The sequence below is a fragment of the Sciurus vulgaris genome (genome assembly GCF_902686455.1).
Source record: "Sciurus vulgaris genome assembly, chromosome: 12".
In the NCBI taxonomy this organism is placed as follows: domain Eukaryota; kingdom Metazoa; phylum Chordata; class Mammalia; order Rodentia; family Sciuridae; genus Sciurus; species Sciurus vulgaris.
Window position 1 is genome coordinate 1,821,802 of NC_136473.1, and position 14,885 is coordinate 1,836,686.

Here is a 14,885-nt window from a genome sequence, read left to right on the forward strand (position 1 = left end):
CTTTGGCCCCGGGGGACTGTTGGCAATATCTGGGGACATCCTTGGTGTCCCACTGAGTGGAGGGCAGGGTGCCTGTACAATATGCAGGGTGGCGCACAGCCCAGAGTGTTGCTGTAGGCTTGGCCCTTTCTGGGAAGAAGAGCAGCTCTGGGGGAGGAGGACCCAGGCTGGGGGTCACGGGGCATCTTCACTGGGGTCAGGCCCTAACAGATCTCAGGCCTTGGGGAGACGCGTGTGACATGGCACAGTTTCTGCAGGGCATCCCCGGCACAAGGATCACTTCCAGACAGGCCCGCGTGCGCCTAGACGCTCCTCCCTGTCTGCTGATGGGCAGCTCACAGCCACAGGTGCAGTGCTTGCAGAACACGTGCAGAGTCGTGTGTGTCGCAGGCTGGTTCCGCGAGCTTGCTGGTTCATGGGACACTCAGTGTCTGTGCCTGCCTGTCCACCTACATGCCCCAAAGAGCCCTGCCTGGGACTGCAGCAAGTTCTCATCCCACTTGCTTCATTCTCCACGGCATCCAGCAACTGAGCACGGAATTCACGGCCACCTCCATGGCTGCTCAGTTCCCCCAACAAACGGAATGGCCCCGATGACCAGCCAGATGAGGCAGAGGAGGAATGGTGGCCTGCATTTTCCTGCTGACCTGTGGCTTCTATGGGTTCCGAGTGCGTTCTGCCCTAGAGGCTCATGGGCCTTGCACAGGATACATTGTTATCGCCGCTTTCAGAAGAGGAGTGAGCTGGAAAAGGCTGAGGACCCGGAGCTGGTGGGTGGAATGGCGGCTCAGGGCTTCATGCCACGCTGCAGCAGCTCAGAAGCAGCCCTGGCTGCCGACCACTCCAGGAGACTGCTGCTTTCAAGACGCATAGCCGGCTCATCTTGAAGCCTAGCTCAGAGCTGGTGTCACATGCCTCACCTCCAGGTCAGCTCCCAGCAATTTCCTCACGCTTAAATCAGTGTGCACACTCTGCACACAGCCTGCAGCCTTGCACACGCTGGCCAGTGCTTTACCACGGAGCGACGCCCCAGTGCACCCTTTCCCCTCTCCTTTACACTCAGGTATTTCCCTGATTCCGATTTGGATTCCCAGCTCCCAATCTTATCCTGATCACTCGATTGCAATCTCCTAAGGCAGGATCTTGCCCTTCTCTTACTTTGTCTCTTTCTCCTCTAGATTCTGGCTTCTGAGTTTCCAACCCCAGTCTGGCAAGTGGATCCTCATCCCTTTTGCACGATGATCCAACAGGACAGCTGGCCCCAGTGTGAGGTCTCATCTCCCACAGAAGGTCAGGAGGAGAAGCAGGGATGACGGCTGGGTTTCTGGAGAGCACTCCTTTCTGCAGTCCACTGGGTTGGAGGAGGGCGGGTGGGATGTAGCGACCTCCTGTCTCAGGGAAGCAGGTGGGGGATTGGCAGAGTGCGCTTCGGGCTGATTTGATTTGCTGTCACTTCTCGAGATCAAATGCACAGTCTTGTACTTTTGGAAGCCTCATCTGCTCCAAGAGTTAGCAGATTTTCTTCTGCAAACAGACCTGCTGTGCTGTAAAATGTGGGGTCTTCTCCCAACCTGTTCTCTCAGTCAGTGGCGCATGGTTCCGGACCCACCTCCCCATCTCTGGTGCGACGAGGATGAGTTGTCTTGGTGGCCTTCAGGGCCTGTGAACCTGGCTTCCTGCTGAGGACTCCCAGTATGGTCTGTGGCCCTCTGTGGTGGGGGCAGCTCAAGGAAGATGTACCCCACCTTTAAGAAATGCCCAGTGTCGGCCTGCACACCACGTGGCCTGTCCTCCTCCAGGCCAACACTGTGACTTGCTTAGCGTAAGACATTGCACCGCACTCCACCGGTGTGCTTGCTGTGTTCAGCACATCGTCTGAGAGGACTGTTTTCTCTTCCGCCCTAGTTTTCTTTCTTGGGAACTGTCCATCAAGGCTTTTGTCAAGTCAAAACATTTCCTCAACAAATCAGTTGAGGGAAGCAAAGGCTGTGGCTTATGCCAGGTGCTGCCTGAGACTTACCAGGGGGCTGGCATTCAAAAGCCACGGGGACTGCTTGATGTGGGACATGTGAGAAGGACCCTTTGGGTCTCAGAGTCCACCTGGGCACACTCCTGGTTTAAAAACCGTAGGGTCCACACACACTCACACAGGCTCTCAGAGATGATGAGCCACTGACTCTGAACATGGATCTGATTGATCAGTACAATGCAAGCAAATCAAATTCATCGCTGTGAAAAGAACAAGATGGCATCACCGAGCAGAGCATAACTCAGAAGGCAAGGGCGTTTCCTTGTGAGGAGACGCACTGCAGAATGACCCATCCTTTCAGGATCCAAGGCAAGGGATGCCACCACCTGAAAGCATTCCCCCAGTTCTAAAGATATCGACCTCCTGTCCTGATGAAGGCAGTAGCCAGCTGGGAAGAGAAGGAAGCTCTGTTACCTGCAGAAAAATGGTCTCAAACCCAAGCCAAGCCTCATTCTTCCTCCTGTCGATCACGAGCACGTCTTCATCACTAACCTTGCGCTAGCTCTGGGAAGACTCCAGTCTCTTTAGCCTTTCCCATTTTCCACTTGAAGTACTTGGCCCACTTGCTAACACTCCTAAACACGCCGAGATAGAGAAGGTATCATGCTATGAGGCCACTTTCAGAGAGAGGAGGCTCATCCACTTATGTGACAGAGGCACAACTCGGAAGGACAGTGTGAGTAGAAAATGAGCAATTGGGTCTCTTCCTGTGCATCAGATATGAAGAAAGCACAGAGGTGTTGTGTCGAGGAATAGTGAACCAGATAAATGGTGAAGAGTTTCCCACAGCAATCCATCTTCCAGATCATCTAAAGTCTAGCCTCAGTGAATGCACAAGGCTTTCACGAAGAAATTTTTGAAACCACCAAATCTATATACAAGAATAAAATACTAAATAAAATCATATGATATGTTTGGGAATGGCAAACTTTAACATTTTAAACACATAAATTGTTGCCAAATTAGCCCAGAAGTCCATAGATTTCCAGCATAAAGTTTGTCAGGATATTTTGAAGAACCTGGCAAACTTACTGTAAAATTTATTTTATGATCTGAGAATCGCTAAGTCAGTCTGGAAGAACCTGCATACTGCTGGTGGGAATGCAAACTAGCCATCCCAGAGAGCCACCCAACAGCACTTGGTAACCAGGCAAGCGCTGGCCCGTGGCCCATCAGTGCCAGCCCAGCCTGTCACAGCACAGGCACATCCTGGAAGCCACCTGAAGGTCCAAACACTAGGGAGATGGATGGGCTCGAGGCAATAGTGGCAGTAAACCACCACAAGAAGATCGTAGCCCTGTGACCACATCCTGAAATCACAGCTTGAGAATCAAGCACTTATATAAATAAACGGTGTGCGTGCGTGCACACACACACACACACACACACAAGCTCAGTAACACTGCATTTTATGATGATCATTATATAGACAAAGACATATCAAAATATTTAGGAGGGTATCCATGGTGGGCAGCGGGACAGCAGCAGGGATCATGGAATAAAGAAGGAAGATCTGAAGCAAAACGGGAACTTGTACAGACTCATGCTCAGGGCTGCCGTGTGCAGTCGACTCCTAATGTGCAAGGTCCAGAGGAGGGCTTGGGAGTCGGGGACAATGAGTAGGATTTCTGCACACACATTTTAATCCAGTCACATCCCTCTCAGCCCTTGGCCTCCATCTTCGAGGCCTGCTCATGCTTACAGCCACTGTCACGTGCAGATCTAAGAATTCAGCGAAACCCCCAAATCTCACGTTGAACTGCACTGTACCTGGGTTAGTTTCTAGTGTTCCTAGTGAATTATCAAATTTAGGCGCGTAAAGCAACATGCACGTGCTGGCTCCCAGTTTGCACGGTGAGGAGTCTGCCGGTGGGTCAGCCCGATGTCTGCTCCTGGTCTTTTTAGGCTCAAGTCGAGGTGTGCCTCACTGCTCCGTCCCCGCTGAAGCCGAGGGCTTTCTCCTGTCCCGACTGCGGGCAGAATTCAGGTCCTGTGGCATCAGACCGAGCCCTTGGCTCCGAGGCGCTGCTGTTTGCTCTCAGGACAGGGCTCTGCTCGGGTGGCTCCTGGCTCCTCCAGGGACCACAGTCACAGCCAGCTCTACTGATAGGTCAGCCCACCAAGGTGATCTCTAATTTGATTAACCGAGTGAACTGATGAACACCCCGATTCACCTGCAGAGTCTCTTCGCCTTTGTCCCCAGCCTGATCACGGGAACTAGCCCTTGAGCTCACAGGCCAGTGTTCCCTCGTCCTTTGACAAAAGTTAGTGGTGTATCTGTTATGCAGCAGGTACCGACGAAGTACTTGGGGAGAGGAAATAAAATGCAATCAAATGTGAATGAAGTATAATCCTTGGCCAGAAAGATTTAATTAAAATAAAAAATAAAGTCAGGTGGAAAGTAGGGCCTAGAGTTTGGATTCTGACACCAATTCCCTTCCTTCTTTCCTTCCTTCCTCTCTTCCTCCCTCCCTTTTTCATTCTTGTGCTGTAGTTTCACAGTGGTGGGTTTGTCACACGCTCATGCAGGCACACGATGTAACAGTATAATTTGACCAATATCATACCCCAGAAGAGGAGAGGAAAGGGACGGGAGGGAGGGGCGGAATACAAGCCTCATTTTTAAGGCTTTTCGGAGAGCCAAGTTAACTTTAAACCTTTCACTGCCGAAAGCCCCTTTTTGAAGCATAACCATGTAGGGAAGCCTGACCCGGAACAGGAAGCGCAGCCATTGGGCAGAGCAGTGCTGCCAGCCACAGCTCCCTCAAGGGCTTCCCCGCCACTCCCCAACGTCCAGCCAAGGCAGTGCTTCAGGGCCAGTGGACAGAACCCCAGGCTCGGGTATGGACAAGGTGCCTTCTGCAAGTCCAGTGGCGTGCTGCTGGGGCCCGGGACCTTTGGGTAAAGCGGCCGGTGGAAGATAGCGAGGCCTTCCCGAGGACACCAGGGGTCGCCCAGATCCACCTCTCCCTGTGTCCCCAGCCAGCAGGCTGCACAAGTGTGAGATGCTGAGCTGGAGGGAAGCCACGAGAACAGGGTCACGGCGCACAAGCACGGCTTAGTCAGGTGAAAGGAGGAAGGTCGGACAAGCGCATGGGCCAGGGCCACAGAGAGCCAGGTGCAGCAAGCCCGAGACTGTCCTCCAAGTGGCTAGAGCGTTGATTGGCCACTCCTGAGGAAACTGGAATGTGTGGGGCACTTTGCTCCCATAGAACCATCTGCCCAAGGGCTGTGCACACAGGCTCACCTTGAGACTCGGGTGCCAGATCTGGGAAATGCTGCCCTCACGGTCTTCTGCTCGGGGCTGAGAAGGAGCTAGCCTGGGCTCTGCTGGACTTTGAGCAATCGTCAGTGCGCTGGCCACGAGGGACGCCTGGCTCCCGGTGAGAGGAAACCCTCCCCAGAGAATGTGCTTACACGCAGTAAGGGCCCCTCAACCGTGAGCCTAACTGCTCTGGGTTCTTGTCTTCCTCCTCGTGACTCCAGGACACAGTCTGCAGAAAGCTGGGGAGAGTGACCTGTGGCACTTCACTGTGTTCCTGTGCTCAGCCCGCAGCCAACCCAGCTTGAGCACCTTGCCTCCAGCAATGGCTCCCAGCGCCCCCTTCAGGAAGGGCCTGGAAACACAGCCAGTCTCCTGGACAGTTCCCTTGACCTGGAGGGCTGAGGCTGTCAGAAAGACAGACGAGTGGGTTCTGCCTTCAATGAGCTTACCGTCCAGCTAATACCAGTCACTCGAGGCGGATGTGAAAATGGCCCTCTTGCGGAGCACCACTTCACAGTGTAACAGAAATACCAAAGAAACTCAAGTGGAGGAGAGCCAGGGAGGGAGGGCAAATGAGGACCCCTTTCTTTTTGAACTGCCCCTGTGCTGGGTGGTCCTTAACCGCAGCTGCACCTCGAAATCACAGGGGGCTTGGAAACACCGATGCATGGCTTCTGCCAGAGTGGACCAGTCTACGGCAGGGCCTGGGCATCTGGATACACAAAACCCCTCGGGAAATTTCTGGTGCACCTAGGGGTAAGAGCCGCCAATGAAGGTGATCCCAGCAGCAGGTGCAGCTTGGAACCGGGGGCACAAGCCAAATCTCAAAGGAGCTAGCGCCTGCCACTGCTCTGGGCGATGTGCAAGCGACAGACGACATGGGCAGGCCTTTGGCAGGAGCAGCAGGAGAGGGCAGGCGTGGTGGTGGCGGGTACGGGCACTGCTTTGTCTGTGAATGGTGCCGCCTGAGTAACAGGCAGAGGGGCCAGGAGGGAGCTGAACTTGGTCTTCGTTCTTTAACCAAAGACTGTTGGGCTACTTCTACCCCCGGGGTGGGGGTGGGGGGAGGGCCAGTGGAAAGGGAGTGTGGAGATGGGAGAGGCGCTGACCTTCCAAAGCCCTGCAGAGACAGGGGGACGGGGCCCAGACCAGGGGCAGAGCGGAGGAAAAACAGGAAAAGGAAGCCAGTCTCCTGAGCACCAGCTCCGCCAGGTCCCAGGCTGCACACGCTGCCCACATCGGCTCGCGGAGCCCTCTGAGCACAAGGGCACTTAGAACCCAGGATGCCTGGATCTCCATAGTCTGTGTTGAGGACATTCCCAGTCCAGTGTCAAAGATCACAGTGACAAAAGCGTCTCTGCACAGGTCCAACCTCACCTACTGTGGAAAGAAGTATCTGACAGAAACATAAGCAGCCCAGCGTGAAAGAAAATGACCGCCAGCATCAGTGCACGCGAGAGCCCTGGGCATCTGTGCCCTCCGGGAGGCCCCGCTCTTCCCCAGGTACCTGAGGGCCATGTTGTGTGCTGCGGTCCCCAGAGCTCTCCTCCCCAGGACGCACAGGGCGAAGGACAGGGTCACAAGGGGCGAGTCCTCGTCACTGTCCAGGGCCTTCGAAGGCTGAAAGAGCAAGGTATGAACTCAGCTTTTGCACAGGCTCCATTCTAGGTGTGGCGCTAGAGGGAATTCTTGGGTGGCCACGTGGTCATCCAGGCCCCATACAGCATGGCCTGGGCGGGGGGGAGCTCTGCTTCCTGGGGAAGCTTCTCTTGGAAAAAAATTAAAAAGAGAAAAAGGAATTCAGATGTGGCCTTTTGGTACTAAACGCGCTGAGGTTTCAGATGCACGCTTCAGGTCATCAAGATGGCAGTGCGTGCAAGGGATGCCCACCCAGCACTCTCCACAAACCCAGTGCAGAGGGTCTTCTCTTCTCCTCCAGCAGGGCCCTGGAATGGCCAGGAGTCCACGACTGCAGCTAAGTGAAAGAGTGACCTGAGGTCAGCGTTAAAAGGGGGCGCAGAGGATGCTTAACATCAAGCCACATTTGCAAGGAGGTGGAGACCATGCCGGGCACCGACTGAGGAGGCTCAGGGACCACTCCCCCCGCCCAGAGGCCCGTCTAGGCCGAGTCTCCCCACGTGGCCCCAGGTGTCTGGACACAGCAGGCTCTGCCTCTTGCCTTCCCTGCCGCCTGCTTTTAACCACTTGTTTAACCAAAATCAGGGGCCGGGCCAGCGTCGTGGCTCCCGCTACTCTCCAGGAGCACCCGCCACCCAGAGCGCTCGAGGCACCGCTCTCCCCAGACACCCACGGCCTCCACCTCCGGAACCCCCGGCACCAGGGAGCCAGTTTTGGGCTGCCGGTCCCCTGCTGCTCTGCCTCCCTCTTCCTTCTGAGAGCCATGTTCTCATTACTCATTTCTAGGAGGAGGGCTCACCTCTGGGGGCGCCCTCAGCCCGGATGATGAACCAGGACCAGCAGACTGCGAGGCCGGTGTGGCCCCACCGTGGTCCAGTGTCACATGACTCTTCCTGATAGCAGCACAGAAGCGCGCTGTGCACAAACCACCTCAAGGAAGTTCCCAACATCCTCACGCTGTCCACAGAGGGTTGACACCGGCAAGCCCTGCGCCCAGCGTGACAGGACAGAGCCCTTCGGGAGGCCTTCGCCTGAGGCGGGTGCCCTGTGTGTCGCTCTTCCTGCTTAGCTGTCCTGCTAACATTCACCCGGGCTGAGCTCTGCTCCTGTCGGCGAGGCCCCAGCTCTGGTGGCGCGGGCTGCCCCAGGCCTACCTGCTGCCTCTTCCCCGCGCAGTACTGGATCCACTCCAGGTACACGTTGCAGTAGCTGGCCCGCGTGATGCCCTGGAGGCAGGGGACGTAGTCGTCGTCAACGTTGACGTTGAGTGTCGCCAGGTCGCGCTCGATGTGGTGCCACTGGGCGAAGGGCTGCAGGGCCTTCAGCAGGGCCTCGTTCTCCACCCAGGAGGGCAGCTTGGGCGAGGCAGCCATGTAGTATATGATGCTCTGCGGAGAGAGGTCCCACTCTCAACCCCATCTTGGTTCGTTCATTTGTTCTGGTGCTGGGATGGAGCCTGGGGTGCTTAACCACCAAGCCGCCTCCCCAGCCCTTTTTATATTTATGAGAGACAGGGTCTCTCTAAGTTGCTGAGGGCCTCGCTAAGTTGCGGAGGCTGGCTCTGAACTTGTGATCCTCCTGCCTCAGCCTCCCGAGCCACTGGGATTGCAGGTGTGCACCACTGCACCTGGCAAAATTCTCATTATTCCAGATAAACAGACATGGTGCTGCCCGGGGCTGCTGAGGCCGAGGGGCCCGGAGCGTGGCTGTGCCTCTCGTCTTGAAACTCGAGGGGAAGGGGCTTTGTGGTGGGTGTGAGGGGTGATTCAGGGCAGCCGCATGGAGAGTGCACGGCGTCCTGCTTACAAGACACACGCCTTCAAGTGAGGAAGTAGAAGCAGGGTCTGTTGGCCGGTGTGGCCGAGGCTGAAGTGACTGAGAACTGAGACAGGAGGCCTGTGCTAGGGAGGCTGCCTCTGCCCTGTCTGCCGTCCCTCTGGCTGGGAAATGAAATCCAGAGACATGAGGCACCAGGCTCCTGAGGTGTCTGGTTTCCAGTCCTCTCAGGAATCTGAGCAGGTGAATGGACAGCCACGCCAGTGGCCTCTGATGTTGGGGACAGTCACTGTGGCCAGGGTGGCCTCTCTCTGCAGTCAGAGCAGACAGCCTGGACTGTGTACAGCCTCGTCCCTGGTTTGCAGCCCAGGCCTTCCCTCTTTAGGGCATGATTCCTGTTAGACCCACCTGCCCCCAACCTGGGGCCCAGGAAGAGCAGGTTCACAGTCAGTAGAGTCTAGGGGTCCACGAGTCCCCAGCCTCTGTGACCTGCACCGGGACAGCCACCCCGCCTTCAGAAACCCCTTCTCCATGGGAGGAGGGAAGAGAGGGGGAGGCGGGGGAAGTGGCCCAGGGCAGCTGGACCAGGAGGAAAAGGGCAGGCGGTGTGGTGAGGCCCGCTGCCCGTGGCTGCCCTGGTCCTGCACGTGAAGAACCTGGACGTCGCCTGACCCACGCAGGGAGCCAGAGATGGTAGCAGTGACGTCATCCAGGTGTGACTCCCCCCAAGCCAGAGGCTGAGCTGAGGTGCAGGGAGGCAGCTGGGAGGGGCCGAGGCAGAGGAGAGGAGACCGCTGTGCCTGTGTGGCCACCCAGGCGCACGTCTGAGGTTCAGGAATAAAAATCCTGCACCTGGAAGGCTTTCTTTGTCTACTTGCTGGCTGGATCAGTTAGGGTGTCCATGAGTTGGAAAGTTTAAGTAGATGGGCCAGAGTTACAAATAAGAGAGAGGCGTGTTCCCAGTGTACTGTTTCAGTCACCCACGGTCAACTGCAGTCTGAAATCAGTAAATGGGGAAATTTGGAAATTAGCAGTTTATATGTAAGTTTTGAATTGCACACCATGATTCTGATTAGTGGCATGATGAAATGTGTCGGTCACCTGCTCTGCCATACCTGGAATGTGAATCATCCCTTTGCCCAGAGTATCCACCCCGTATGCACTACCCACACGTCAGTCCCTCGTTAGCCGTCTTGGTTATCAAATCGACTCTCGTGCTTTCACAGTGTTTGTGTTCAAGCAACACTTATTTTCTTAATAATGGCCCCAAAGTATGAGAGTAGCGATGCTGGCCATTCAGATGTGGCAAAGAGAAGCTGTAAAGTATTGCCTTTAAGTGGAAATATGGAAGCTCTTGACATAAGAGAAGAAAATCATGTGCCAAGGTTGCCGAGATGCATAGGACAATTGTTTTGAGAAAGAAGGAAGGTGGGAGGTCACATTTCCACACCTTTTATTACAGTGTGGAGTCGTGCTTGTTCTATTTTATGATTGCTGTTGTCCACACCTTACTTTGCCTGCTTTACCAACTGAACTTTATCGTGGGCACACACACGCGTTTGTGGCTGTGGTTTCAGCCGTCCACTGGGGCTTGGAACACCCCTGTGGCCGGGGGTGACTGCCCTGAGGACCAGGCCTGTGCCCTTGGCCCCAGCCACTTCTACACTGAACATCAATCCCACAGGGAGAAGAGAGAGGTGGCCTTTCTGAGCATCCGGCTCTGTGAACACCTGGTCCCGTGTTCCCAACACGCCCTCATCGTACACTAGGTAGAAATAACGGATGAAAGTTCCGAGACCACGTCTGCCTTTTCATTCATTTCTAGGGAGGAATTCAGAGAACCCCACGGTGCTGAGGGCAGAGTCGTTAGTGAGGACCCTGACTCTAATTCTGAGGACAGGGCAGAGCCTACACCCAGGCCTGGCAAGCCCCCCAGTGCACAGCCCAGCCCGGCTCTGCAGCTTCCTGAGCTCAGCACCTTTGGCCCCTCTCCACCTCTGCCCAGCAGGAAGCCCGTGGCAGAGCACTGTCAGTCACACTGGGAAGTCCTGCAGAGTCGGCGGTGGCAGGAAGGGAGCGTGTGCACCTGAACTGCACTGGCGGGCTGCGGGGTCGGGCCGCAGGGTCTGCCCGCAGTATCTGCTGTGCCATGGGTTGCTCCTGGTCATCACGGATCAGCACGTCCCACCAGGCTGCTCTTTCTAGCCTGTTCCTCCTGGGGCATTGGCCCACACACCTCAGTGTGCACAGCAAGGGAGAAGCTGCCCAGAAACAACAGCCTCAAGCAGGCCGGGCCCTGCCGGGAGCTCATTCTCCATGCCAGGAGGGTTTCAAGCACTCACGAATCCAGGAGGGATGGAGCGGACACCAGGGGAAGCCCAGCCTTCAGGGAGGAAACGATTTCAAACACAGTCAAGGGGCTGGGAGAACTGACCCGGTTTACTGGAGATAAACCTTTTGTGTAAAGGAATTATTTCAGATTTCGCTCCCTTTTCCATTTCCCTGTCCAACAAGGAGATAATAAAAAGGACGAGGCCGAATTCTGGAAACCTGGAATGGTCCAGAGCTATGAAGACAGCGCTTGCCCGACAGGCGAATGGGCTTTGCTCTCCCCAGTGTTGGGACTCCCGCCTGTGTCCCTTAGCCCTGTGGTCCTCTCACAGCACACCCAGGGCCCCTCCTGTGTCCTCAGCCTGCAGTCCCCTCACTACACACCCAGGGCCCCTCCTGTGTCCTCAGCCTGCAGTCCCCTCACTACACACCCAGGGCCCCTCTTGTGTCCTCAGCCTGCAGTCCCGTCACTACACACCTAGGGCCCCTCCTGTGTCCTCACCCTGCAGTCCCCTCACTACACACCCAGGAACATGCGCATTCCCAGCTGCCACTCCTGGAGGGGCAAGAAGAGCTGTGTCCAGCGACCACCTCCGTGCTCGGGCTTCACAGTGCCCCGGTGAGTGAGGCAGGAATCTTCGAGCCTCTCCCACCCCTCCTGAGTGCTGATTGGGTGTTAACTTGAGCACTAATATGTCTGTACTGCGTCCTTAGCCTAGAGGTGGAGAAACCACTGGGAAACAAACAACAACAACGAAACACCTAAGGCCCCGGGCACACCCCAGGCGCATAGCAACAGAACTTCCGGGGAGAACTTGAGAATCTGCCACTATGCACAGCGAGTGGGGTGAGCCCTCTGCTGGGGTCCTGGCTCCTGAGAAGGACCCTGTGAGAACCCTGTGCCTCTCCCACCCGGAGGGAGCGTGTCTTCACGCCCCTTTCTTGGAAAAGAGCGCCAAGGGCCTGGTTTCCTGCGAGCCCGCAATCCCCTGGCAAGGCCTGGGACCTCCTCAGCCTCCTCCGATTGCACGGTACCTGGACTTGTCTGTCAGATGGCAAAGGTCATCTGAGGAAGTACACAGGGGTGGGGGAGGAGGGTCAGGGTCAGGAGAGGAGGCTGGTGAATGCCAGGTTCGTCCAAGGAGGGAGGAAGCCTCAGTTCACAGGCCCTGGCACAGCCCAAGGCCTCAGGAGCAGCCAGAGGCCCCGTCTCCCGCTCATGGCAACCTGTGGGCCCTGTGGTGTGGGGTCCAGCCCGTCACACCCCTGGCCCATGGAAGGTCATGTGCAGGGCTCTGGTGCCCTGGGATGTGCTTCCCTTGGGAGTCCTTCCTGCACCTCCTGCTGCCTCCTGAGAACTGAGGGCGACATGCAGGGGACGCTCTCGTGGAGGGAGATGACAGAGGCTGCTGGTTGCCACTGATCCTTTTCCATGAGCACACAGGTCCACTCTGGCCTCAAGGACGCCCAGCGGCCAGAGCAAACGTTCCAGACCTTTCCGGGTCATCATATGACAATGCTCTGGCAGGGGACACAGCAGGGCACCCTGTGCCAAGTTCCAGGACCCTATCCAGGGGCAACTGGCCTCATCAGAACCTGCGGCCCCGGGTTGCTGAGGACCCCTGGCCAGCCCAGCTCCACGTGAGAGCGAGAGGGAGGCTTCCCATGAGCACGTGCCACTGCCAAGTCCAACGCCTGGTGCGCGGCGGCTGCTGCACGGACTGCACGGAAAGCTGCGGGCAGCGGCCTTCCTGAGGGGGAACTGGCCCCCGGATGGCAGAGTCATGGGTCACAACTGCCTGAGTCGCCTCCCACATCTCCCCAACCACCGAAGCTCGGACCCAGCATTTCCGTTCTGTGGGGTGTGACTGAGGTTCTGCGCTCTGCTGCACACACTCTAGTGGTTCCAGCAGGGCTGTTGCTAACACCCTGCACACACGGGGCGTGGAAAGGAGGAGCAGCCGGCCCTCCGCACACCCCAGTCTATCTCTGTCTCCAGGGAAGTGCAGCCGCCAGCCGAGACCCTGCAGCAGCTGTTCCGAACCTCCTGGCATCGCCCTTCATAGCTGAGGCTGAAGCTGTGGGGCTTCTGTCCTCCTCAGTCTCTGCCCTCATCTCTGCCGCCACACCTGGCCCAGCCTCTCCGGTGGGCCCTCTGTGGCCTGGGCAGGGCTCCTGCCATGCCTGTCCCCTCCCTGCCCCGGCCCACCCCTTCTCCTTCAGAAAGCGGCTCAGCCAGCTAGGCTGTGCCTCCCGGCTCGGGTCCCCAGCCTGTCCTCCAGGAGACGTAGCCCAAGCTGCACATTTTCTGAGCAACTGAAAATAGAGGAGGAGGAAAGGCTGTCAGACCAGTCCTGGCTGGGCCACTCCGCTCTGTTTCACTTTTTATCGGGACCTTAGAAATGAGTGGGCGATCTGCGGGGCGTCACTTGCGGCGCTGTAGCTCCAGCCTCAGGCTTGTTAACATTCCTGGGACGTTAGATGGCCACTGTCACTGCACCTCGTGGCGTGGTGAGGAAGCAGGTGCCTGTGCGTGTGGCACCCCAGCCCGATGCAGGCTGCCACCAGCTGCAGGCTCACAGGGCCCCGCGGGATTCCTCACGGGGACCATGGTCCTGACCTCCAGCGCCGAGCGGGGGCGAGCCTTCTGCAGAGCGCCTGGGGAGCTGCTCGCGCCTGCCTGGCCCCACCGCACGCTCTTGGAAGAGAGGGTACCTTGATGTAGTATCGGATGAGGATCCTGCGGAGGTCGAACACCTGCAGCATGGTGGCCGCGTTGTTGTCGATGATGCTGTAGCCCTCCAGGATGTACTGCGTCCGTGTGACCTCCCAGGTGAGCCAGCGCAGGTGGAAGGCAGCGTTGCAGGACAGCAGGTGGGGCAGGTGGCCAGGCTTGCAGCAGCAGCAGCCCCTGTCGTCCTCGTCGCCTTCCATGATGGCTTCCACCTCCCTCTGCTGGCAGTAGGTTCCTGCCGAGCACAAGGGGGCGTAAGTCAGAGGAGAAGGCCCCCAGGCCCTTCCCGCGCATGCCTCTCCCTTGACCGCATGGGTGCCGAGGAGGGCCGCAGAACCAGGGCGCGCCCAGCAGGCCAGCACTCTGGAACTTGCTCACAGCTGTTCTGTTCCCTCCTGCTCCAGGAGAGGGTCACCAAGGCTGAATGCTGGGTGGTGACAACCATGACCTGTAGGCCAGACCTGAGCAGACAGGAAGCTAGGTAGGGGGCAGATGGCGGAGTCTGAGGAGCCAGGAAGGAAGCCCTCCCTGCAAGGGAGCTGTGCTCCCAAGCTGCGAGGCAGACCTCCTACCCTACACTGCAGACCAGGACGGGGGCAGACGGGGAGACTTCCAGAGGACCCCCTTCCAGGGCACGGACGAAGTGGCAGGTGTGAGCAGCCCTGGAAACAGTGTGCTCCCCCTCCAATGTTCTCATCAGACTTGAGAGGAGCAGAAGGAGCTTGTGGAGCTCCTGAGGCTGCTGGGACGGCCTTGAACGCAGAACGGTCATCTGAAACCATCTTAGCAGCCAGGGTGGCAGACAGACCCAATAGACTGAGGGTTTACAGGAGTAAAAGGAGCAGCCCAGACACACGATTATGAATGTGTAGTTCCATGTTTAGCAAAAACTTGGATAATTTTGCTGACTGGGGGGACCTAGAGTAAGATGCTGAAGAACTTCATGGAATCTGGAGAATCTGGAGAGCAGCTCTGGCCAGAGGACACCTGGCATCCTTCCCTCAGACTCCACACACGAGCAGCACTGACAAAATGAAGTACAGCCAGGTGATCTCACTTGTACTTTCTAAATCTTTTCTCTATTAAAAAGTGGGTTAGTGCTGATCTGAATA

General features: G+C 57.0%; 1 protein-coding gene across 5 annotated transcripts in view; it reads right to left on the reverse strand.

Annotated features, from left to right (window-relative positions):
• Nucleotides 1–14,885, reverse strand: part of PCNX2 (pecanex 2) — a 193,919-nt gene that overhangs the window by 12,735 nt on the left and 166,299 nt on the right. For all 5 annotated transcript variants that reach the window (XM_079107189.1, XM_079107187.1, XM_079107188.1 and 2 more), the window contains 3 exons: nt 13,755–14,008; nt 8,087–8,320; nt 6,802–6,914 (listed from right to left, as the gene is read on the reverse strand). In XM_079107189.1, coding sequence (XP_078963315.1) covers nt 6,802–6,914; nt 8,087–8,320; nt 13,755–14,008 — 601 coding nt within the window. The remainder of the gene's footprint in view (nt 1–6,801; nt 6,915–8,086; nt 8,321–13,754; nt 14,009–14,885) is intronic.